This window comes from Caretta caretta, chromosome 10, assembly GCF_965140235.1.
Source record: "Caretta caretta isolate rCarCar2 chromosome 10, rCarCar1.hap1, whole genome shotgun sequence".
NCBI classification, from domain to species: Eukaryota; Metazoa; Chordata; order Testudines; family Cheloniidae; genus Caretta; species Caretta caretta.
The window spans coordinates 69,204,523-69,230,849 of NC_134215.1; the positions used below are offsets into that span (position 1 = coordinate 69,204,523).

Here is a 26,327-nt window from a genome sequence, read left to right on the forward strand (position 1 = left end):
AAAAGTAGAATTGGTATATTTTGTACGTTTGGTTATTAGTTACAACACTTCTCATGCAATCAGAAGCACAGGTTCTTCTAGCCAGTTGGCAGCAGACAAAACAAATGTAGGATCAAAGTCTGGAATGGGCACTCAGCTAGTTTCAAATAGTGAGTCTTTTCCCCATATTGAAAATATTTTAGCACTGTATTTCATTGTTTAATAAAACATCATCACATACAATAAGCAAATAATATAACTCCCTGGAAGAGAGTCTGGATTTTCCAAAACCAACTTTTTCATTTAGTTTTTGACAAATGAATAGTTTTGAGAAATCTACCCCCTGTGCAGACAGTCTGCACAAGGCCAATATTCCACTTGCTCCTAAAAACAGATCCACATTTCCCCTACAGTTACTTACCCAGAAGCAAAGCCTGATGGCCAGGTTATGTACTTTGTGATCCTACCCAGTTTAGGGGTGGTGTGGTGCTGCATTGCCCCATGGGGAGCTCTAGTTAGGACTACCATGTTCCCCCCTACCCCCAGAGAGCACATGGAGTTTGCAAGTTGCTCCACACTTTGAGACTGTACAGCCTGCACCTCCTAATGTGCCTGGCCACCTTTCCAAGAGAGTGTGAAGAGGGTGGATGTAGGGCCATAGCTTTGCCTTCTCCTGGAAGTGCCCACATGCAAGGACTACGGAAGTCCCCAGCTCTTGTGTGGGGTACAGTGGGTACACCTCCTTTTCTCTTCCCACACCCATGTAAGGGCTAGGGACAGTCTGACCCTGAGAGAATATGTAAGTCTAACTGTTCTTTGAAAGTAAAAAAAAGATTTGGGGTCTGACAGAACATATAGGCACAAGAAGAATATAGTTATTTCATGTTGGAAATCAACACTTGAGGGTCAGTCCTGCAGTCCTTATTTAGATAAAACACCCCATTAACTTGAGCGGCGAGCTTTGCTCGAATGAAAACTGAAGAAGCAGGTCTCGTTATCAGAATTTCCTTTATACTTTACATGGTGTCAAGTATCAGGGGTAGCCGTGTTAGTCTGTATCCACAAAAACAACAAGGAGTCTGGTGGCACCTTAAAGACTAACAGATTTATTTGAGCACAAGCTTTCATGGGTAAAAACCCCACTTCTTCAGATGCATGGAGTGAAAATTACAGATGCAGACATAAATATACTGGCACATGAAGAGAAGGGAGTTATCTCACAAGTCTGCTGACAGGGCCAATTCGATCAGGGTGGATACAGTCCACTCCCAATAACAGATGAGGAGGTGTCAATCCCAGGAGAGGCAAAGCTGCTTTTGTAACAAGCTAGCCACTCCCGGTCCCTATTCAAGCCCAAATTAATGGTGTTAAATTTGCAAATGAATTTTAGTTCTTCTGTTTCTCTTTGAAGTCTGTTTTTGAAGTTTTTTTGTTCAAGTATAGCTACTTTCTAATCTGTTATAGAATGTCCAGGAAGACTGAAGTGTTCTCCTACTGGCTTTTGCATGTTACTATTCTTGATGTCTGATTTGTGTCCATTTATTCTTTTACGTAGGGACTGTCCGGTTTGGCCAATGTATATGGCAGAGGGGAATTGCTGGCACATGATGGCATATATAACATTAGTAGATGTGAATGAGCCTCTGATGGTGTGGCTGATGTGGTTGGGTCCTCTGATGGCATCGCTACAGTAGATATGGGGACAGAGTAGGCAACAAGGTTTGCTACAGGGATTGGTTCCTGGTTTAGTGTTTCTGTGGTGTGGTGTATAGTTGCTGGTGAGTATTTGCTTCAGGTTGGGGGGGCTGTCTGTAAGCGAGGACCTGCCTGCCTCCCAAGGTCTGGGAGGGTGAGGGATCGTTTTCCAGGATAGGTTGTAGATTGTTGATAATGTGTTGGAGAGGTTTTAGCTGGGGGCTGTAAGTGATGGCCAGCGGTGTTCTGTTATTTTCCTTGTTGGGCCTGTCCTGTAGTAGGTAATTTCTAGGTACCCGTCTCGCTCTGTCAATGTGTTTCCTCTCTTCCCCAGGTGGGTATTGTAGTTTTAAGAATGCTTGATAAAGATCTTGTAGGTGTTTGTCTCTTCTGAGGGACTGGAGCAAATTCGGTTGTATCTTAGGGCTTGGCTGTAGACAATGGATTGTGTGATGTGTCCTGGATGGAAGCTGGAGGCATGTATAGCGGTCAGCAGGTTTCCGGTATAGGGTGGCCTACTTTTGTCATCTCCAACTTAAGGAATATTTTCAACACACAACTGAACAGTGCACTGAGCCACAGGAACCCTTCTACCAACACTACAAGAAGAAGATTTCTGCGTGGGCTCCTCCTGACGGTCGAAATGACAGGCTGGACTTCTACATAGAGTGCTTCCGCAGGCGTGCACAGGCTGAAATTGTGAACAAACAGCATCACTTGCCCCATAACCTCAGCAGTACAGAACGCATTGTTGTTAGGTTACTTTAAGCCTTGTACTGCATTTGACTGCACTTTGCTCCATTGACTCTGCTTTCATTCCATGTTACCACTGTGGTCCACTTCAATGAGTGTTTTTCACCAGTGTACGGTCTGCAGTGATGGGTGCTAATTAACCATCTTTACCACTCAAAAAGAAAAGGAGTACTTGTGGCACCCAAGTAACCCATTAAGCATGACTAGGTGTACTTCTCTGGGTATCCATTTTGCATATGACCATTTAATTCACTTGCATTTGAAAACTCTAAAAAAGGAGAAAAACTCTAAAAATTGAACTTTGCTTAAAGTAAAAAAGTACATTTTGTTACAGGACTTATAACCTCTGTTTACTCTGTCTGGAGATAAAAATGACTGAAACATTTTGACAGTTACAGTACACTAATTTAAATTGTATGAGCTTTAGCAATCTTATTACCAGCCGTTAGGAATGCAAAGAGGGACTTTTACACTTCTTTGTGGTTCCAAAGTACAGGCAGATGACATGTGGTCTGAATTATGCTTGTCTGAAGGCTGATAAAATTCCAAAAGGATGCATCATTTTAATTTTTGTAGGTATCTCTCTCTCTCTGTGTGAGAGAGTGAGATAATTATATAACCTTTGAAAATATAAATCTGCACAGAATCAATAAGAAATATAAAGCTGCATGTTAAAATCTGCACAAACAAACAATGTACAGATTTAGTGTAATGGGATTTTTGGCACTCCTAATCCCTGGAGTAGCCTGAATAATGTTTGTGGTATACTCAGTCTATAACCACAAAAGGGCAAGACCTCTTGTTCAACAGGAATTGACATACTAAAAAGAATATTAAAATATTCAACTTCTGCAAATGCTAAGGCCAGTCAAACTATCCCTTCATGATGTTGTACTGGTCTCCATTTAGTCTCCCTTTGTGTTCAGACTCTTCCCATCTGTAAATATTCTCATTTGTAATACTGAATTACAGTAGGTGAGTTGTTTTTTCATTGCTGTTCAAAGTAGCATGTAAAGACTTATTTCCCAAAATCCCACATTCAAAACAAAATAACTTAATCAAGATGCAGAGATAGTAATATTGTCCACTCAGTAAATTACTTGTAAGTGAGTATACCGTTACCTAAACTGAAGCCAAAATTTTCAAACATGGGTGTCTAAAAATAGGCACTGGCTTTGGCCAGTTTTTCAGAGGTGCTGAGTACCTGCTGCTTCCACCGCTTCAATGAGAGCTGCAGGTCCTCAAAACCTCTGAAAATCAAGCCATTTTTATTTAGGCACCTAAGTTTGAAAATTGTGGACTACACTTCTGTAGTCATATGGTACCCTCATTCTGAGAGTGCAACTCTTGTAGATGACAGTTGATACTCTGCCAGTGTACATCAATGGCTGTCGTGTGTGGAGAACCAGGGCAGTATATTGAAAGACTGAGGAGAATATGGATGCGCATTAAAAGTGACGCTGACTGACTTTCTGATTTACAGGAAAATGTACATGGACTAACCAGCTGAAATCAGTCAAAGAGTGTGATCAGTTTTTCTGTACCTCTCAGCAATGCTAACTTTAGAATATCATAATACAACCACATGCACTAGAGCATCACCTGCACACCACAGGGAGCAAATTTGGTCAGGTGTTTTATGGGTTCTTTCCACCTTCCTCTGAAACATCGAGTGTAGGAAACAGGGTACTGATGGCCCATTGGCCAGATCTGGTACACCAAACCGAGCAAGTAAATAAATAGTAAATAAAAGTTGCACAGTCGAGTTGAACACAACGAGCTACCTGGCTGAGATTATCAGTTTATCAGACTGAGGCTGGGATTTTCAAAGGAGCCTGGGGGAGATAGGTACATAAATCACACTGCACTTAGGCTCCTAACTCCCTTTGTCTCCTTTGAAAATCCAGCCACAGATGTCTAACTAGCAAGTTGGTCAATAGATTCTAGAGATCAGTTTGGTCTTGTACATAGTACTATCTATATTGCCCTTAATGGAACTTTTACCTGCTGGTGGCCAGGCCTTGATATATCCAGTGCAGTGGACTACTGCATACTGTGCTTCTCCTTCTTTTACTGGGCCTAGGCCATTCCTATATGAGAATAAACAATACTATTAACAAAATGTTTGATAGCCAATAGAATTTTGTACTAGTACCAATTTTTAATACAAATTTACCAATTACACTAGTAATACTTAATACAGCTCTTACATAATGTTCAACAGCTCAAGTGCTGTATAAGCCATATCTAATTATAGGTAAGTATCATTTTACAGATGAGGTACACCCTAAGGAGTCAGTGACAGAGGCAGGATTAGAACTCAGTGATGAGCTCCCAATGCTGTGCTCACTCCACTCTGATGGGATCTCATGCTATTTGTGAAGCGTGAGTCAGATTCTGATATACAAAGACTTGTTCGGGTAAAACTGGGAGATTTAGCGCTAGTGAAATGGACAACTAGAAAAGTTCATTATGATATACTGTAGTGGCAACTGAAACAAACTCACCTGTATCTTTTTCGCATGGTGGTTATTCTGCTCAGAGGTAAATGATCCAAAGGGGCATTTCCACACCTAAAAACAAGCCAGCATTTGAAAGATAATATAAATGCCTGGGGAAAAAAATCCAATTTGAACCCCTTTTAAGGATATATATTCAAGTAATATTGCATTTGTTTTTGATTGCGTGTCTTAGAAAAGTATTTTCTGAGGGCTTGTCTACACTTACTAGGGGATTGACGTGCAGTGATCAATGCATCGGCAGTCGATTTAGCGGGTCTAGTGAAGACACACTAAAATCGACCGCAGATCGCTCTCCGGTCGACTCCAGCACTCCACCTGAATGAAAAGCGCAAGGGGAGTCACTGGGAGAACGATCGGAGGTCGACATTGCATAGTGTGGACCCTGCGGTAAGTAGATCTAAGTACGTTGACTTCAGTTACATTATTCACGTAGCTGAAGTTGTGTAACTTAGATCGATCTCCCCCCCTACTGTAAACAAGGCCTGAGAAGTTGCTATTACTATAACCCCCACATTGGTTTTTGTTTGTTTGTTTTACTTTTTAGTGCCCCAACTATTTTCAAGATGTAAATAATAAAACAAACACTAAGAAAACTACTGACTCACAAAAGAAAATCCTACAGTTAACATGAGGCTAAACAAGAAATACAAGAAGAAAACACAGCCCAAAGCAGAGAATCCCAGGATTGGTTTAAGCAGAAAAGGGCTGCAGCAGATCACAAACACTTTAAAAACAAATACGAAAACTAGACAAACATACGATTTTGGCCCTCAGCTAAACCATCCAAAAATAATTCCAGCTTCCAGAGGATTTATTAGCACAGAGAATTCGCATACTATATACTTGTGTATTCACCAATTATTTATGTATTAGACATTAGTCATTTGTATGTACACCCATATATAACAATGCTGACCCACATTTGGTATAACCCTTTCTATTGGAATATATGATAGATACATCAAATATCTACAAACCCTAAACTACTTATGTACTATCCATGTAATGTCACAGAAATTTGTATAAAGAAAAGGAGGACTTGTGACACCTTAGAGACTAACAAATTTATCTGAGCATTTGTTAGTCTCTAAGGTGCCACAAGTCCTCCTTTTCTTTTTGCAGATACAGACTAACACGGCTGCTACTCTGAAACCAGAAATTTGTACATATATATTGGCCCAATATCTGACTACCTGCTACTTGTGTTCCAAACAGAGCTAAGCAGAAAAAGATTCTCTCATCCCACAAAACTTTTTGAGATTTCAAAGTTTCTCCCTGTTCTGCATTGGGATGAAACTGACTTTTCAAAAATCTCAAAAATCAAAGAGACACCCGCCTCTCTGCCAAGAATAGGCAATAGGCCAGTGGTTAGGTCACTCACTTTAGATGTGGGAGACCCCGGGACTTGAAGCTGGGTTTTAGATGTGAATGTTTTGAACACTGGGTTAGTGTGTCAACCTCTTTCTCTGGCCCAATGAATTATTTCATTACTTATACAGAATGGAACAGTTCCAACATGAAAGACAGGAAGATCCAATTGCCCGTTGGTTAGGGCACTAACCTGGAATATGGGAGAGTCAGGTTCAAGTCCCTGCTCCAAATCAGGCAGAGCAGGGATCGGCAACCTTTGGCATGCGGCCCATTAGGCAAATCTGCTGCTGGGCCGGGACGGTTTGTTTACCTGCAGCGTCCACAGGTTCGGCAGATCGCAGCTTCCACTGGCTGCAGTTCACCGTTCCAGCCCGATGGGGGCTGTGGGAAGCGGCGCAGGCCACGGGATGTGGACGCTGCAGGTAAACAAACCATCTCGGCCTGCTAGCCGATTTCCCTGGCAGGCGGCAAGCCAAAGGTTGCCGATCCCTAGTTTAGAACCTTGGTCTCCCACATCCCAGAGGAGTGTCCTAACTACTGGGATAGTAACTATTCTGGTCTGTGGCTGGCACCCTCTGCCTCTCCCTCTCCCCCTAACATTCCATCCTGGACTTGAGAAACTTGACAGAAGTTTTATCAAAACTAGAACATTCCTACAGAAAGCTTTGGTATTGATGAACTGGAATTTTCCAATAAAAAAACATTTTGTTGGAAAACTCCTGACCATATCTAGTTCCAGCTGACTTGTACTGAAGTCAGCTTTGACTACCTAATACCTGGCTAACAGCTATTAATAATACCAAGTAACTTTCTGTTTACAACTTTGATTTGCATACCAGAGTATATTTATTTGTATTTCCAATTGTGAGTCTAACTGCATTTTAATCGTGCATCCATATGCAATTATCCCTTTGAAGCCAAATAAATGGTTTGAAAAGACAAAACTGAGTTTATTTTCATTAAAGAGGAGGAACTATATGGCAAAGAAAGAAGAAATCATGCAGCAAACATGGCAACCTCAAATAATTCACAATATTTGAGGATGTATTGGGGTTCAGGTACGAAGACTCCTTCCCCACTAAGATTTTTTACTAGTCACTGCCAGGAAGTAGGAAGAGAAAGAAATAGTAAAAAAAAAAGTTTAGAATTAGACACACAATGGGACTACACACGCGTGTAAGGTTACTCACACACATTAGTGTTTGCAGGATCAGGGCCTTATAAGTAACTGTGATTTGGATGGCTGTTTCGAAAAGCTGGGGAACAACTGTAAACTGGATATTAGGTCTGGCTCCTGTCTGGTCAAAGACCTCATCACATGATCGGTAAACATGGGCCAGAAGATAAAGAGGTGCATCCTAAATGACGAACAGCAGACTGAATACTCTTACTGAGTCAATATTTGCCTGAATTAATGAATTTTATGTAGCTACAAATTAATAATAGAAGAAAATATTCTTGGAGTACATGAAAGGATATGGGTAGGATACTGGTTTCATGATTCCAAAGCACAAATGTAATTCCTGTTGCTTAGCCCTATAACCATGGGGCTAAGCTGCAGCTTGGAGCATTGTGGAGCACTGGGAGAAGCTGGTATGACAGTGCCTTAAAGGAAACACGCAGGGGTTTTGCTATACTGAAAGGAATGCTGGAACCTGCTCTTCCTCCTTGCTGAGCAGCCTCCTGTCCTATCACTCTGCTGCCATTTGCCCCTTGTTTAGACAGTGCTACCACCACAGCTAGAGTCTCCCTGTTGTGCTTCTCAATGCGAGTAGCCAAATTAGAGCTGCCGCCTCTGTAGATCAGCAGGGGTGCTAGTGTTTCTTCACCCCTCCGTAGGACCCATGTAAGGCCAGCCATAATATTGCCTAAAGTAAGTAAGCAACTGTTACATTTATACCACCACTACTATGACACTTCCAAAGCACCCTCAGATTGAAGGCTCTCAAGCAGCTTCACACACTTGAATTGATTAGATTTAATAATTATATTGAATTAGGATGTGTGTCACTTTATGTGTTCAAAACATTATGCACATACAAATTAATCAGACAGGCTGGTCTTGGGCTTGATTTGACCTTCAAACCTTTTGGTTTGTTTGTGTTTTTGCATAATTTATTCTCAGCATACAAATTGGAAACAGGAAACAAATGCGACAGTGTGCTTGTCCCCCTCAAAGTCACATTGATGGACCTTTCACCACATTATATCTACTTAATGTTGCTATTACAACTATTCATTTCTCTTACAGGGACACCAAGAGGCCACATTCAGGATCAGGCTCCCTTGTGCAGGTGGCTCCTGTTAATCACTTTCTTGCATGTTATTTGGCAAACAAACATCAGAACAGTCACAGAAACTTACCAGAAGTTTGAAAATTGTGAAATAACTCCCACCTCCTCAGCCCCCCCAGATCTAACGTTTACTCATGTATTTAGAATTAACTAGTTGATCACTGATTAATTCTCACATAGCTGGCTAACTCCATAACTAAATTCCTGCTCGTCTTCAACCTATTTTTAGTATTACTGGTTTGTTGGGGAAAAAAACAAAAAAAAAATGACCCCACAGAGCCAAGTTTCCAGTCTACTTTTGAAGGCTTCTTTCCAGAAGCTTTGATTTAAATAATCAAATTTTAAGAGACAACGGCTTACACTCCAGTGGTTAAGATGGTCTGAGGCTCTCTGGAAAAGCGTACAATACAGCACACTAGTACAGCTATGATTTAATGACTTACTTGTTAATTACAGGCATTGCAGATTGCAAATTGATACTACAAAAGCAAGCACACTGGAAATGTCTAATCAGCATATGACAGTACATCTCAGATTTTTAAACGAGGTGACAAAATGGGCCAAAATCTTGAGGTCTGAGATGGGATAAGAGTATTGAAGGAATAGAGAATTGTGTACCTCATTCTGCAAATGAAGGAACGCCTTGATCCCATGCACATCCTCATTGAGGACTGCTGACCTTCCTTCTTTACTGTTCCGGTCTTCAAGTCCAAAATTCGCCCTAGAAAAACCAAGGAGAGCAATTCATGATCTTGCCTTTTGCCTGCTAAGAACTGACACAAATTAATTTTACATGGGCCCCAAAATGGCCACCCGATAGGTAAAAAATTCTGGAAATTATTAACACAATGTGAAAATGAACCAGCGATCTGGATAAGAAATGCTTCATATAGCATTAAGCAAGACCCTCTTCCCTCTAAGTTTTTTCAATGAGAACAGTAGCTTTCACTAATACAGGCTATATAATTTTAATAGAGAGGCTATTTTTTTAAAATCAACATTTTTTTTGGTATAGTGTAGCAACAAATCTAGTTAGCGTAAAACAAGATGCAGCTCAGTTGGCATTAAAATGAATGGAAAACCTAGAATATAAAAAAGTCTCCCCATAAATACACAATGACTTAGTTTGGAAATAAATTTATTCCCACAAATTAAGCCCTGAAATTACTGTCAGATATTTAGATTCACAGAATAATTTTATTCCCATGGGGAACAGGAATTAATTGAAGACATGCACATCCTTGAATGGGAGTAAAATCTTTACAAAACATTTTAAAATTGAATATTTTAAAAACAGAACTAAGTAGCAAAGAGAATTCCCTTTTGACTATCAAAGGTTTTTTGTGCTGTAGGAATGTTATTCTTACTAACCAAGGGCTGGACTGTGCCTTCACAGCCTTGAGCAAGGGGTGGTACATAAACCACACTAGCCCAGATGTACTCCTGGGAGGCATTGTTATTTGGAGACACCCCTCTAAGGCACAATTCCCTCTCAGTTCCTGCGGTGGTCACAGGGTGCAGGTCTGTGCTACCAGCAAGTTATGACACCATCTCCCCCAGCTCAGCTGTGCTGTCCAATGTGCTAGAGGGACTGGCAAAGGCTCAACCGCTCTCCACAGTCCAGGTAGCTTGCAGAGGGATATAAGTGGGGATAGTCTCTCACTTCTCCATTCTTTCTGCACTGGCCTATTTTCCTAGGGCCCCCCCCAAAATTAATAACTAAAGTTTAGAGGGGAAAAAATCACTATACAAGAGTCAAGTTGATTCACAGATGAAAAAACAATACATGAGAGTGCAGATAATTAATTTTAGATACTGTAGAGAACATGTGAATACGAGAACAATTTCCCACCCATTTCATCAGACAAATCAAGTTAAGCAACTTTAGGATTTTTTTGCCTTCATAGCAAAACACTTCCCTGTACACGAAAAGGAGGAGAAAAGTTGCTTTCAAGGAAAAGAATATTTTTAAACTGAAATAGCCAATATAAATTCCTGCAGTGAAGCTTTTCGTAAAAACCAGGAATAAAAATGTTTTTCAAAAAAGTAATAGAAATATTTCTGCTTTTATCACTAAGCAGCATACCAAAAATATATAAGCACCCTCTACAGTACTAGATAGCTACTAACTTTAAAATTGCCCATATGTGTTCCTTTGGCACTGAACGCTTTGACAAAGCATGCTACCTGAGAGTCACAATTTTAAGAGTAGCGTTTCACTTTGTAATGTCTTAAGAAGATGTGTCAGATAATATTTAATGGGCCATATCGTGCCCTGACTTACATCCCATGTAACCTCAATGACACGCATGGGGAGTGAGTCAGAAAATTATTTTGAGCAATAGATATTATGACACAGCTCTCAAGCAGTTTGTTTCAATTGTCACTCAAATGTTTATTAGCTTTTGCGTAGTTGGAACAATGTTTATTGTTACAGTTTATGAATAAATATATAATATTAAAATAAAGGGAAGGGGGTGTTAATACTAATTAAACAGATAAAAGGCCAAGTTTTCCGCTGCGCTTCAACTAGTTTCCAGCATTGTGCTCATAAATATAGACTCTCTGGGGGCAAGAACTGTCTCCTACAGGACTGGGTCCTCTAGGGACTGCTGTAATACAAATAAAATAATCATCATTATAGCGATGTTAGAGCTGCAGAGTATGCATGACTGTAAACTGGGCAGATGCCTCCCTACCCAGCCTGCACATACCAATGTGTTTGTACACACAAGCAGTGGTGCAGGAACATCTGTGGACACAAGTTTAGAGGCTAGTTTTAAAAACATGAACCATGTAGCATTTGGAGCCCCCTGTGTACTATATATGTTGACAGTACTACACAGACACCATTAGTACAATTATAAGAGGGAGGTCCTGATTTCTAATGGTGCCAATTAAGATACATGCATCTCAGATTGCCACTGATGTAAACCTAAGACTGTAAAAGAGGCTGAAAGATAGAATGATGTGTGTAGCAAAATGTATTTTTCAAGGGCACTAGAGGAAATAAAAACAGGCTTTCAGCCTTTATCTGCACTCCTAATGAGGTCTGGAAAGCCACAAAATGCTGATCTAATGCTGTATCACAATGTCTGTCATGATATTTTATCAGTGTGATGACACAGGACTGCATCAACACAACATCACCAGGTACCAATGCCACATTACAGCCTCATCCCCTTCTCTCTCACCACTCCATTCCTGACTACGTGGATTGCTCCATTCCTAACTTCATTGGGTTAAGAAATGAGGGTCCTGGCATTTTTTACATTGTTGGATCCAGTTGCTCGGCACTCCCCACTTCGTCTGGCACACACTTATCAGGCAGCTTGGATAGATCACCAGTCACTGTTGCTACACCTGGGAGCAAGTACCTATCAGAAGTATGAATCTCTCATAGTCACATGTAGGACTCTGAAGATCTGCTCACGGCTCGAGGATCAGTGACACAGACGGACATCTGCTTTATCATCTCCAGAACTACAGTTTGCTACAGCTGCTCACGTGGTGGACCCTGGAGTATGCCAAATTACAATCAAGCACAGAGCAAATAAATCACAGCTGCATGCCATATGAGCAGCTAAGATCTATATCCTGATGATAATTCTGTCATAAGATCATAAAATATTCATCCCTCTGTGTGCTTCTGCATCTGTTACACTAATACCATTTCACTGGTGATATATGTTCATTTAAAATCTCTCCACAGGAAACACATGTGCAAAACACATTTGATTCTGATGCCAGCAACAATATTCTGATTAATAAGAACATTTTGTGGAATAGTAATACAAATTACTGTAATATAATACTATACACATTATGTGCATCCTCTTTTTTTCTAGTATATTCCATAGACCAGTCTTAAGAGAAAAGGTCCAAAACAGGTAACACATCAACATTACCATCTGAATCACTGATCAGCTTTGGCAGTAAACTGATTATTTTGTGTGTAGTTTATTTTAGTTTTAAACTAAATCCTTCCCCTGCTCCAGATTTAGCAAGCACAGTGCCCACTTCCCAGCCACAACACTGCTCTGAATGACACTTGGGCCTCCTCATCATTCTAGTATCTGCAGAGCTTAAATTATACTGTAGTTTGCTTTGCAGAGGAAGAATGAATGAAAAATTGAGCAGAATACCGAAAGGTGAACCACAATACAATCCAGGCTCCTGATGTCAGCTACTATTGCTGTTAGATGCTGCCAAAGTCAATAAGCATGATGAAGGACAGGGTTCAGAAGATTAATTATCTGTGTAAAATTAGAAAGAGCCATGCAAGGATCTCACCACTAATAAGAATGGCAAGTAACCAATCCAAAACAGTGATGATACAGGCCACAGACGCTCCTATACTGTGACAAATTTTCAATCAGGTTCTAAAAATGTTCCCATAATGATCACAGGTGCATCTGTATACAAGTACAAAAACCTGACCCTTGCATGTGCAAATGGGTATTTGTGTATGTAGCAGCTCATTTTCCATTTTGATACTCCAATCCTTTTTTCACAACAGAATATCTGAGATGGACCTACGCCATAAAGTTCAGACCCAAGTCTGGAGTTTCTCAATGTTCATTGGGTTTCCAAGCTGGGATTTTGGCTCAAGCCTATCTTTATGAAATAGCTGCAGACCTTTCAAAAATTTGGCCCTCTGTGTTTAAAGATTGCATGCAAAATTTTATAAGCAGATAATCAGACACAACCTATGCTTTCTTACTTTTTTCCCATTCTTTCTTTGGTGAATTTGATTCCCCCTAGAGAGAGAGACAAGGTGGTTGAGGTAATATCTTTTATTAGACCAACTTCTGTTTGAGAGACAGATAAGATTCCCACTAGACAGCTAAACCTAATTTCTAATTCCATAGCAAGCTCTTTTCCTCTGTTTGATTCCTCACTCCTACAATGTCTCTTCCTACAGGCAGTAATTTAAGGACAAAAAAGAATGGTATGGCAGGGTAGACAGTTACAGCTTTACTTCTTCAGGAATCCTCCCTACAGAGCGTCCTTCAAGTCCAGTTTCCTTCCAAATGCCCTTCTTCCCAAAGATAAAATTATCACCATCAGACAACATTATTTTCACAATGACCAACTTAGAGACTGTGGTCTGCTGCATGGCAGTGTAATACCCCTCTTGAGAAACAAAAGACCTCCTGTTCTCTAAGCCTGGAGAGATTTCGTTTGTACAATTGGCAAGGTACATTATGGGGCTTTCTACCTAACTCTGAAACATCAGGGATAGGCTGATGCAAGAGGCAGAATCTTGGACTTCATAGAACAATGGTCGGATCTGGTAGTAAATCTTACATTCCCTTGGACATCATCACTAACAGCAAATATCAAGCTTCACATAGTAGGCCACAGAGTCTCATTTTTAAAGGACAAAGTTAGCATTTTTACAATTAATCTCAGGCCCTTTATTTTCTAAATATTCTTTTTTTTCCCCTGTAAAGATAAAATAAATGACAAAATTAAAAGTTTGGTTTGGCCAACATAACAAAAGACGACTTTGTGCTCCTTGAAAATACTCCACATGCTGCTCAGGGAAGACAAATAGAACACAGGAATAGTGCACCAAAGGAATCCTTATGAAAACCCACAACATCTTTATTGTGGTATAATAAAAAGGAGCAAACCAGGATAGGGATGCAGGAAAACAAGAGGAAATGATTAACAATGAAAGCAAACTAATGGTCAAGTGACTGATGCTATCTGATGTGGTTCCAAATATAAGCTGACCGCTGAATTTAAGGGTCACTGGACAAAAGACTATTCTACAATGATGCGAGTCATTAGAATTTTAATACTTTCAAAAGGTAACAGAGCCAATCTTACAGATTATGTGCATGGAGAGTAGTTTCAAATAAAACTTCTAGTTGCAACCCTACCATGCTAAACAGCAATGGTCAGAAATGAATTAATTATTATTATATTTGTATTGCAGTAGCACATTTGGCCCCAATCAAGGAGCAGGGCCTCACTGTGCTAGGCACTGTACAAACGATGCTCCCTGATCCAAAGAGTTTACCATCTAAGTAAATTCTTGGGAGAATTTCAAGAGCACGATACAAAATGAAGAGCACATTACAAAGTTATCTCTATTACGGTAGCTCAATCAAAGAACATGAAAGGTTTGGATGGAGACAACGTGATAGAAGAACTGCTTCTGTTCCACTGAAGTCCATGGGGAGCAGGATCAGACCTGTAACATGACAGTTACTCATTCTTGATTTTGAATAAGTGATCAATTATGTTCCAGAAAGCTGAATTTGGGAGCATTGATGAGCAATCAGAACAGAACATTTTCTTTTAGTTGACTATATGCTAGTATGGAGAAATGTGACAGACATCAGAATTTAGATTTCAGCAATTTTAATTTGACTGTTGGTTACTTAATCCAAACTGTATTGAGGATTTCTGATATACACCAGTTAAGTTTATTTCTTCATTGACGTATTTCATCGCCAGTTTACTTTTCAATTGTCATTCTATCCACACTCACCGACTGGTATTAAATATTAAAGGCCATATCTCAGCTAGTGGAAATTGCGATAACTCCACTGAAATCAACAGAGCTGTGATGATTTACACCAGTGGATCATATGGCCTGAAATGCATAAATACAATGTTTCAAATGGGTAGATCAAATGGTCTAAATCTGATTGATTCAGCTATAGCTGAATCAACCATCGGATATTAAGAAGCTAATTCTGACTCATCATCATCATTTTACTGCATTAATACAAAAATCAAAAGGAAAAAAAATGGGTGTTTACAAGTTACGCTCTTAAAATCATTCGTAAAGACCACCACACAGTTAAGACAGCTCGGCCAGGGCTTTAAGCTATATTAAGTTACTACAACAGGATATATTTACATCTTCCCCATGGATCCTCGGTGTTTCCAAATTGGCTTAAGAGTAATATATTCCTAACCTAAGTGGGAAGAAAAACACGATACTCTGTGACTCTCCTTCCTCCCTGAAACATATACATGGCCATGAGCACATGAAACAGGATGGTCCTTTAGAAAATGTTCACCATGTGCTAGGTACTGTCTGCACACATGCAGGAGGACACAAGCTCTACCCTTGCTTACACTCTAAGGCCCCAATCCTGCAGGTGACAGTGCACAGGCTGACTGCTGCACTCACAAGGAGCTCCAGAGACTGAAACAGGGTTTGCTGTGGATGCAACACAGAGTCTGCATGCTGTCAATTGCAGAATAGGGCCCTAGGAAGACCAACAAGCAAGCAAGTTCTTAAATATCTGAATATGAAAGTTATCAAATATCAGCAGTACACATTAGGTTATATTACAATGTTAAAAATATAATAAACTAATAAAATAAATCCAAGAGAAATGTTCATCTCTGGTCCTCGCTGAGATGAAGAGAGACTTTTAACACTGTACAATTAAGAAGAGCAACAGCATTTTTACTCCAGGCTACGCATTCAAACATTGGGGTGAGTTTTAGACTAGCCCAAGTTTAACATAGCCACACAATTGTCTGTGTTGTACACAAATACCAATGTCATGGCACAGATCCCTCAGGCAGAACCTTGTTAATCTTCTGTTCATTATACCACTACCCCTTTATGCTCCCTCTTGAGCTGGTGTCCCCTTTTCTCTCTTTAATCTGTGACAAAACTACATGAATTATTGATTATGTTTAAAATACATGCTCATCCCAATAAATACAAATGCAAAATGAATCAACTTTCTTCAGATTGTAACAAATCCGTGATCATGAATGACTGCACAGTTGTCAAAGTACTGCAAGCCATGGCAACTCAGAACCACATGGGGGCAGCACAGATAGAGCTCAGATCCTTCTGCTTCAAAATCAGAGGTTCCTACTACATAAGTGAGACACTTCTTCAGCTGTGAGCAGTATAGGGCCTATGACACAGCTTAACGGTTCTAGTTCTGTCCAGCAGACAGCAGTAACAGCACACAGTACATTACAAAATCATAAGTTCTCATTACACAGTGAGTTTCTATGACTGCAGATAATAGTTCCCAATAGCCTAACACATTATGATTTACAAAGAGTCCTGATGAATTATAGCCATCTCTGTACACAAATAGCACAAGTAAGAAATACACATGCTCATTACTTGATACATAAAGAATACAGGCTGTACTGTTGATTTATTTTTCTTCACAACTATAGATATGATATCTTAATGAATGAGTGGAGCAACTATAACCTGTTAGCTCCAAATAAGTGAAAAGAAATCTCACCTTATCAAACATCCACGCTATTAAATATGCTATTTAGAATGAGCATATACTCTATACCAGTGTTTTTCAAACTGTGGGTCGTGACCCAGCACTGGGTCGTGGAATGTAAGGCACTGGGTCACAGCGGCTCTGGTCAGCACCGCCGACCGGGCCGTTAAAAGTCCCATCATTGGTGCTGCCCGGCTAAGGCAGGCTAGTCCCTACCTGTTCCAACACTGCACTATGTCCCAGAAGCCGCCAGCAGCAGGTCTGGCTCCTGGGGGGCCCACGGAAGAGCTGCCTCTGCACCCCAGCTGCGCTACTGATCTGGAGCTGCCGGAGGTAAGCCTGCGCCCCAACCCTCTGCCCCAGCCCCAAGCCCCCCCTCAAACCCAGAGCCCCTTCCTGCACCCCAAACCCCTCATCCCCGGCCCCACCCCAGAGCCCTGACTCCCTCCTGCACCCCAACCCCCTGCCCCAGTCCTGAGCCCCCTCCCACACTCTGAATCCCTCATTCCCGGCCCCACCCCAAGCCCTCACTCCTGCATCCCAACCCTCTGCCCCAGCCCTGAGCCCCTCCCACACCCCAAATCCCTCTGCCTCAGCTCCGTTGGGTCATGGGCATCAACAATTTTCTTTAACTGAGTCACCAGAGAAAAAAGTTTGAAAACCACTGTTCTATACTGCACATTTTTCCTCTGTACTAATTCAAAATTCCTCAACTATCTATCACTACATGATGGACAATGTAAATGCAAGCCAGCAAAAGCTGGTTTTCTTCACTGGCTCAGTCCTCAGTGGAATTATTTTAAGCTCTGTATTGCTGTTAATGTTTACTGCATTTAACTGTGACAGATGTTGTATAAAAATTAATGTCATGCTATGACATTCTTACAACAGAATGAAGTGTGGATTCATATCAACACCAATTAAAATAAAAAAAAAAAAAAAGTAATATGACTGAAATGTAGCGGTTTTTGTAAATTTTTCTTTCTTCTATTGGCAAGAGGAAGAGCTGAGCTGTGGTAAGGGAACTGTAAGGATTTTTTTAAGTGAAGTAAAACAGCCCATATTGCAGATGTTTTCCTCATTTAACTTCTTACAAAGCTCATAAGGCCAAAAGGTCTCCATTATGTCTGCCCTCATATTTGACTAATCAGTCTGCATCACGTAATTCTCCACAGTGTGGGGCAAACGTGCATCATCACAATGAAATTAAAAAGGAAACTATGTGGGCTTTTTGAGTCTTGCAACTGCGTTATTTTTAAAAGGCTAGTTTTACTTATCACACGTGAGCTTTGCTGCAGATAAAGCCTGTCAAAACTGAAAAGGCAACAAGTAAATGATTCAAATCACATGTTTAAAGCTAATTAGGTTACAAAATAACAAAAAGGAGAATAAAGATCTTTTAAGGGCAATTCTGCATTAATGTATACTCAAAACTCCCACTTATGTAATGATCATATCATTTATGTAGGAAGAACAAAAGCTACGCTAAGCAGTATATTGGTGTGACCTTAAATAAGTCATTTAAACTCTCCAAGGCTCAGTCCCCCATTTGTAAAAATGGGATAGTAATCCTTCCTTTTCCTTCTCTTTGTCTGTCGTGGCTATTTAACCTATGAACTCTTTGGGTCATGAACTGTAACTTACTAAAGGCTTGTACAGTGCTTAGCAAAAGATCTCCTGATCTCAGTATATATCTCTAGGTCAGTGGTGGGCAGACTGTGGCCCACCAGGGTAATCTGCTGGCGGGCCGCGAGACAGTTTGTTTACATAGACCGTCTGCAGACATGGCCGCCCGCAGCTCCCAGTGGCCGGGGTTCGCCGTTCTTGGCCAATGGGAGCTGCGGGAAGCAGCATGGGTCGCAGGGACATGCCGGCCGCCGCTGCCCACAGCTCCCATTGGCCGGGAACGGCAAACCGCAGCCACTGGGAGCTGTGGGCGGCCGTGCCAATGTAAACAAACTGCCTTGCGGCCCGCCAGCAGATTACCCTGATGGGCAGCGTGCGGCCCGCAGTTTTCCAACCACTGCTCTAGGTCCTACCACAATACAAATAAATAATAATAGGGGTTAATAATTCCATCTCCCCTATACAAAATGAGGTGGGCAGTTGTACTGTGTGTTCTGTTACAGCTTCCAGATGAATTTCAAGGAAAGTCCAAGTAGGAGAAAATTACAACTGCCCAGCCTGTAGGTGAGCAAGGCATGAATGACTGTAGGTCCACATTAGAGTAGACTTTCCAGAGCTGGAGATGGAACCCAAAACCCAGAGACGGAAACAGCTACTCCAAAATGCTTTCTCAACATGGAATTCCATGCTGGGAGAACACTCCGAAGTAACATTATAAAAATACTGTAACTCACAGATTAAAACCTAAACCAAAGAACAAGATGTGAACCACACTCAGTTTTATGAACTGCATGGGCATTCCTACACCACCAAAATAAAATAAATAATAATAGTTTAATATGAATGCTACCAACCTCCATTAAAATGATCTGCCTGCTTAAAGATCTCTTGAGAAATACTGCTGCTACATGAGCTCCAGTTTCCTGATGCTGCTCTTATTAGGTCGTCAAGATCATGTCACAAGTAATTTCCCTGGCTACAAGATTTTCACAGGTTTTAATTCTATTAAATAAAATAAAGTATAATCTGGTACCAGAATTTATCTGTGGTTTCTCTGTCAACATGAGCCAAGTTTAGATTTAACGACCTCTAATGATTTCCAAACTAATTGCTGGGGAACACCAAGCCACAATGAGGGAATGACCACGCTAGGAGGTTCTACTGTACAGTGGCATTCATTTTCCATCAAAAAAATTCAGAACAAGCTAAGTTTGACAGAGCATGCTGTAGAACAGGATGGTGAGAGGAGAATCTGCCATGAATGCTTACTGTTCTTTTAGCTCTGTCTTTGGCAGCTAAGAAGTAATTAGTAGTAATGGAGAGTTTCCACAATGATATGCTACACCGGCTCCATGCATAGAATTCCCTTTAAAGTGCATGCAAAGCAATTGTAGCACCAGGCGCTGCAGCATCAGACCCATAGAGGATGTTATTTCTGTTGTTTCCATTTAACGAACGTAAACTTCAGTATGCCCTTTCTATTGCAAATCTCTTTTTAAAATGCCTCTGCATTACTGAAGTGTTATTACTCCCACTTTACCTGAAGGTTGATCTTACATGTGGTGAAAGATTGGACAGCTATAGTCAACTTTTCAGATGTGAAGTCTGTGGCAAATTTAATTGGACAGATAAGATAAAATGTTTTGGCCCTGATTCTACTCTCCCTTACACTGTAACTCAACTGATGTCAGTGGAATTACACTGGTGCAAGAGGAGAATCAGGCTCTGTTTTTTGTGTTATTCTTTCCTCATGAAACAGAGTTTTAAAAAAAAGCTTCTAAACTAATCCATAGAAAGTGTAAGGTCACAGTGTCTCCCCCTCAGTCTTACTATCTGCCGTTTGTTGTCATGATGTAATGCTTCTAGCACGTGTTTCATTATTGTGAGAGTAGTCTCACCCTGTGCACTACAAGAGAGCTTAGCGGGTGGAATTTAGAAAGGGACTCCATTTCTTATGCAGCTTCTATTGAGCTTAGTTTGAAACAATCTCCCTTAATTAAAACACTGCTTGTTTTTCTAGTCTGCCTCCAGAGTTTTTATACTTCACATAGCATCATAGAAAGGTGGGGCTGGAAGGGATCTCGAGAGGTCATCTAATCTAGCCCCCTGAGCTGAGGCAGGACCAAGTGCAGCTAAACCATCCCTGGCAGCTGTTTGTCTAACTTGTTCTTAAAAACCCACCAATCACAGGGATTCTACAACCTCCCTTCAAAGCCTATTCCAGAGTTTAAGTACCCTTATAAGTAGAAAGTGTTTCCTAAAATCTAACCTCAGTCTCCCTTGAAGCAGAGTAAGCTGATTACTTCTTATTTTCCATGTCCACTGATGGTAGGACAACGGATAACGTCCTCTTTATAAAAGCCCTTAACATAGTTGAAGACTTATCACATCCCCACTCAGACTTCTTTATTCAAGACTAAACATGCCTAATTCTTTCAACCCTTCCTCCTAGGTCAGGTTTTCTAAACCTTTTATCATTTTTTTTTTGCTCTCCTCTGAATGCTCTCTAATTTGTCCACATATTTCTTAAAGTGTGGCATGCAAAACTGGACACAGTACTCCAGATGAGGCCTCACCAATGCCAAGTAGAGCAGTTATATACGATATGCCTGTTAATACACCCTAAAATGATATTAGCCTTTTTCAAAACTGCATCGCATTATTGGCTCATATTCAATTTGTGATCCACTATAACCCCATTAGATACAACTTCCCAGTTTGACAGCAGATCATTGATAACTACTCTCTGGGTACAGTTTTTCAACCAGTGGTGCACCCACCTTATAGTAATTTCATCTAGACCTCATTTCCCTAGTTTGCCTATGAGGATGCCACATGGAAATGTGTAAAAAGCCATACTTAAATCAAGATATATCATGTCTACAGCTCACTCACCCCCATCCACTAGGCTAGTAACCCTGTTGAAGAAAGAATAAGATTGGTTTTGCATGATTTCTCCTTGATAAATCCATGTTGGCTACTATTTATCATGCTATTATCCAACAGGAACAAAGGAAAATATATAAATCTCAGAAGCCAGACATTGGGCAACACTGACTTGGCTTACCTGCCTGTGAAGGCACATGAGGGTGACTAAGAACTCTCCCCACCATGTGCCCCCGTGCAGGATCCCATGTAGCAGTTAATGGGTGTTATGTGCCTGCTATTTCAAGACCCCAAGCAGGTATTTGTGGGAGTTTAGGGGAAAGGAAGGGAGTGGGTGGAGCCTTGCCTCTGCTATCCCAGCACACCGGCCAGTGGGAAGATAGGTGGTGGCGGGGACCAGCAGCAAATAACTACTCCTCTGGAACAAGAGGAGACTAGGGATGGAAAGGTGCCACACTGAGGCACCATTCCTTCGTGGGGCTGCTCCTGGGTCAGTGCACCAACAAGCCATCCCACACACTGAGCTTGTAGCATAATCAACATTGAGAAGGTACCAAACGGAAGTTAGTTTAAGAGAAAATTCCCCATTCCACAGGAAAGATCTCAAGTTCAACGTTCCACTTTCCCAATATCTGTGGAACACCCCTGGAGAGCAGTGAGCATACAGGGATTACAGAGGATTGAAGGTAAGTTCTGCCATAAGGAGCTGAGAGGAGAACTTTGACTGCTTTATCTGCAATGGGTTAATGAAAAGTGAACTCAGATAGACATTTCTATTAAGTATTCATGAAACATTAGAAGTTTATAAAAAGGAGGAAAAAGATTGCTGAACTATATATGTTTCATCATGCCATGAACACAGTAAAGCAAAACAAAGCAGTCTGAGTAAATATTTAACAGCAAAAGCTGAAATTGATCCTTTTAAACGTCTGTGATAACAGACAAATAGATTGCAGTTTCCAAGTGGGAAATTTGCTGTGAATGTTACCAAGAAATAACAACCACATGATTCTTATGTTCACTTTTACATGAATACCTTCAACACCTTCTGAAAAATCATATTAAATGCATTTGCTGGACACCTCAAATTATTAAACTGCAATGCGGCTCTCTCTGAGGACTCAGTTAAAGCTACTTCATCTAGCTACCTTTACATCCAAATGTCAGAATTAGCCAAGTGATTTTGAAAATGCAACTTATCATCATCATTTTTCCTTTCAGACTTGTAGCCCAATCGTGATATCATCTTGAACTGAAACCCATAGCAATGGGGATGACCACTACATTTGTGTAGGAGTTATTTAATGAACAGATTTATCCACAGCTAATTTGTTCCAACACGTGGAATTTTATTTTTCCAGCAACAGCCCCAGAGACCAGAGCAACACAAAATTCTCTTCAAACAAATTAATGAGATCAAACAATTCCTTCTTCCATACATTTAAATTACAATCATTTGAAAAGTCAATTATTGTGGGGTCTCTTTTCTCTTGGAGACCAGACTAGCTTCTTCTACATGGCAGTGATCACGTAGAACGTCCTCTTGGGTTACAAGGAAATTAGAAACTTTTCCTTTTTCAAACCTTTAAGTCTTCTTTCCTATACACCCAACACACACACAGCCAAATTCTATCCTCAGTTTCATCTCTGCAAGTTCATGGAGGTCAATGAGGCTACATGGCAGTAACTGAAGGCAGAATTTGGTTTACAGTGTGCATATTAGGCAGGACATATGGACAACTTACAGTTTGAGGCACAGAATATTCAAAAGCTTTCTTGTCCTGCTTGTTGCATCCTAGTCTGATCATAAAATTTGAGGCAGGTCTCACCTGTTAACTCTGCTGCTTGGACACCTGGGACAGCAAGCTGCTCTAGCTGAATCAATTCATGAACAGCACCTGAAAATATTTAGGTTTGAGCTTCATTTTTCTAATAGTTTCTGAAGGGATATCAAAGAGCACAGACTTCTTGTTTTATGCTCTTGCCTAACCATACACAATCTGCTGTTCTCATTCATCTGCTTGAGATCATCATGGAAAGTGACAATGCCTCATTTCTCTAGCCTAAACTTGAAAGCCTACCTCTGAGCATAGTGAATCTGGAAGGCACTAACTCTGATACCTGAAACTAAACAAAGATGCAAATTCAAAGGCGATCTGCACCATAGCAACTTTCCTGCCACAAGAACAAATAGTTCACAAAGCCATAGGCAACTTTTTTACTGGAACAGCAGCAATGGCAACTGGCGGGTGTGAATGGAAATTGTTGCTTTTAACATTCCTTTACTTATACAATATGCCACGAGGCTCATAAAACCCACGAGTTTGCTGAAAAACAGGTATCACATGCTGATTTGGTAGTGTCGCTAGAATGAGCCAAATCTCCCCCAGATTTCACACTTATAAATAGGATAGAATGTCTTGCCAGGATTGGACACTTCCACAGCAAAACCAGGCTGAAATATGAATCCTCAGTGTTCACAGTAATCATTTTTGTAATTGCCCTCTGAGAGAATGTGGCCACTGTGCATTCCAACACAGTCCACATCCTGACCAAGTGGGGATGGCTTAGTGTGTCAACTTCTGCTCTTAAATATCTCAGTTCCCTGGAATCACAGGCTGGAATCCTGGCATGGCTGGCTCATCCCTTCATCTTTCCAAAGAAGATAAACTGAGTACCTACACGCATAGGGGTGTTTTGAATGAGAATTTAAGAGTTGAGGTTCTGACTGCTCTGCTTGGACATGAAAGAGTTCATGAAACTTTTCATAAGGGGAGTGTTTTTCTTTATGTAAGTTTCCCCTTCTCCTCCTCTTGGGTAGCATGCAATTAACCGTTTAGCTGCCAGCATCCACTGCAGAGGTGGCTGCAGTTCACTGTTATTGTATAAAAATAGTTTATGAAGAATGATGGCTTTACTTTCAGGTAAAAAGCATTATGTAAATGTAAACTACTGTAACTTCCATTTTGCGATTAGTTACTGACAAAGTCTAGCTCTCCCTATCTGCCCGCTGGCCAATACTGTCATTAGGTCAGGCCAGCCACCTTGTGATAAGGATCTATGATCCAAGTAGAGAGATCTGGATTTGATTCAACTCTCCATCACTTCCCAGGCTGCAAAGCCTGGGAACCTTTCAAAGGTACATGGAGCCTCAGAGTTTCACAGTATACATAAAACAGTCACAGGATCGAAAAAGGAAATAAACCATTGTCCCTAGAAACAAGATTACACGCTGCCAGCATTATACCACCTCTCTGGTACGGAACCAGCCCTGATAAACATGTACTCCACGGTACCAAATGCTACAGAAGAGATTCCCAAAGCAGCTTCAATACCGCTTTTGATTTAGCTGATTGTCTTACAATCTCTACAATAGCATGTTTATCTGACCAGAACAGAACTTGGTTCCTTTAAGGCGTTTCCCTAACATCAATGCGACACTTAAAAGCAGAAGGAAATCTAGAAAAGCTTTATCTTTGGCCACACCAGATAAAACCCAAAAGGGAGTCCATCTCTGGAGCCACTTCTAATTCCCATAACATTCAAAGAAGACATTCAAGGGCACCCACCATGTTGTACTTTCTAGTAGAAAACTTTTTGCTTCCTCTGAATTTTAAGCATTGGAGTTTCTTTTTAGCAGGCTAGTTTGTATTGCCAAAGAATCTGAGCCAATTCTAAACTATCACTGGACCAAGAGAAGATCCCTTCCAGTTATGGTAGGAAACATCCTGTAAATTAAACTTTTTAAATTTTGTTTTCAGCGGATGTGTTCACTGACTTTCATTTTCATTCATGGATCATTATTTTTTATTACTATTGGCATGGTACCATGAGAGGGTAAACAAAATGGGATTCTCCAGCATGAACAAACAGCTTTCAAACAGCTTCAAGGGGGTCTCCAAATGTACTTCCCCACTTTGCCACAGGCAACTGAATAGGTGTCTCACCCAACTCTCCTTTAAGTAAGCAGGAATCTCTCCATTGACATCAGTGGAATTGGATCAAGTCAGAGTCTACAAACAGGAACATGCACGACATCCACATCTGCATTCACACATTGTTGTTTGGGGAAAGGAAAATAGGTGTGCAAAGCCAGAAGACAGAGCAGGAAAGATGACACTAAGTAGAAAAAGGAGCGGACACAAAGTCCTGACACAAGTTTTCAGAAAAAAAGTATTTGATCTAAAGGAGAATATGTAGCATTGTTGTAGCCATGACGGTCCCCAGATATTTAGAGAGACAAGGTGGGTGAGGTAACATAACTGAAAGCTTAAACTTAAAATCTAAATAATGGCAAAATCAACAGAAGAATACTGTTTGCCAGAAGGCCAACAGAGAGGAGGTAAGGTAAAGTTTAAACTTTACAGAAGTTGATCTAATAAAAGATATTACCTCACCCACCTTTTCTCTCTAAAAGGGAATACTTATTCCTGAATTTCTCTCTCAGATGGTGTTATTTACTGTCTGTTGAGCACTGACCATGTGTTCAGTACCGTACAAAACATCTTCCTTACCACCTCTCTGTTGGCCTTCTAGCAAACAGTATTCTTCTGTTGATTTTGCCACTATTTAGCTTTTTTATTTTCACAATCTGACTCTGTCTACAACACCAGGACTGCCTACAGATGCGCACGCAAGCCAGGTAACAGAATCATATTCAATTTCATGTCCAGTTGAAAAGGAATGCTTCTATTGAAGCCATCATCATATGGTAAACTTGCCATTTCAGAATCTGTAAGGCAGGTTCCCCAAGCCATACGTCTATCCCCCAAATAAACTTCCACAATACTAAAGAAATATTTTTGTGAAAAGCTGTCATAGAAAATATTTTCTTTAATTCTATAAAGGCACCTATCAGGTCACCTATAGCTAAAGAGTCTGTCATTGTTTTCGTTATGAAGCCCTACTTCTAGTTATAAAATTTAGCTATAAAAATTTGTGCCAAGATTAAACTTGGCACATGA

The 26,327-nt window shown here is 40.6% G+C and overlaps 1 protein-coding gene across 7 annotated transcripts in view; it reads right to left on the reverse strand.

The window, feature by feature from the left end:
- ARNT2 (aryl hydrocarbon receptor nuclear translocator 2) overlaps positions 1 to 26,327 on the reverse strand; it is a 134,742-nt gene that overhangs the window by 48,200 nt on the left and 60,215 nt on the right. For all 7 annotated transcript variants that reach the window (XM_048866563.2, XM_075133157.1, XM_075133156.1 and 4 more), the window contains 3 exons: positions 9,233 to 9,335; positions 4,935 to 5,000; positions 4,432 to 4,517 (listed from right to left, as the gene is read on the reverse strand). In XM_048866563.2, the coding sequence (XP_048722520.2) occupies positions 4,432 to 4,517; positions 4,935 to 5,000; positions 9,233 to 9,335 (255 nt within the window). The remainder of the gene's footprint in view (positions 1 to 4,431; positions 4,518 to 4,934; positions 5,001 to 9,232; positions 9,336 to 26,327) is intronic.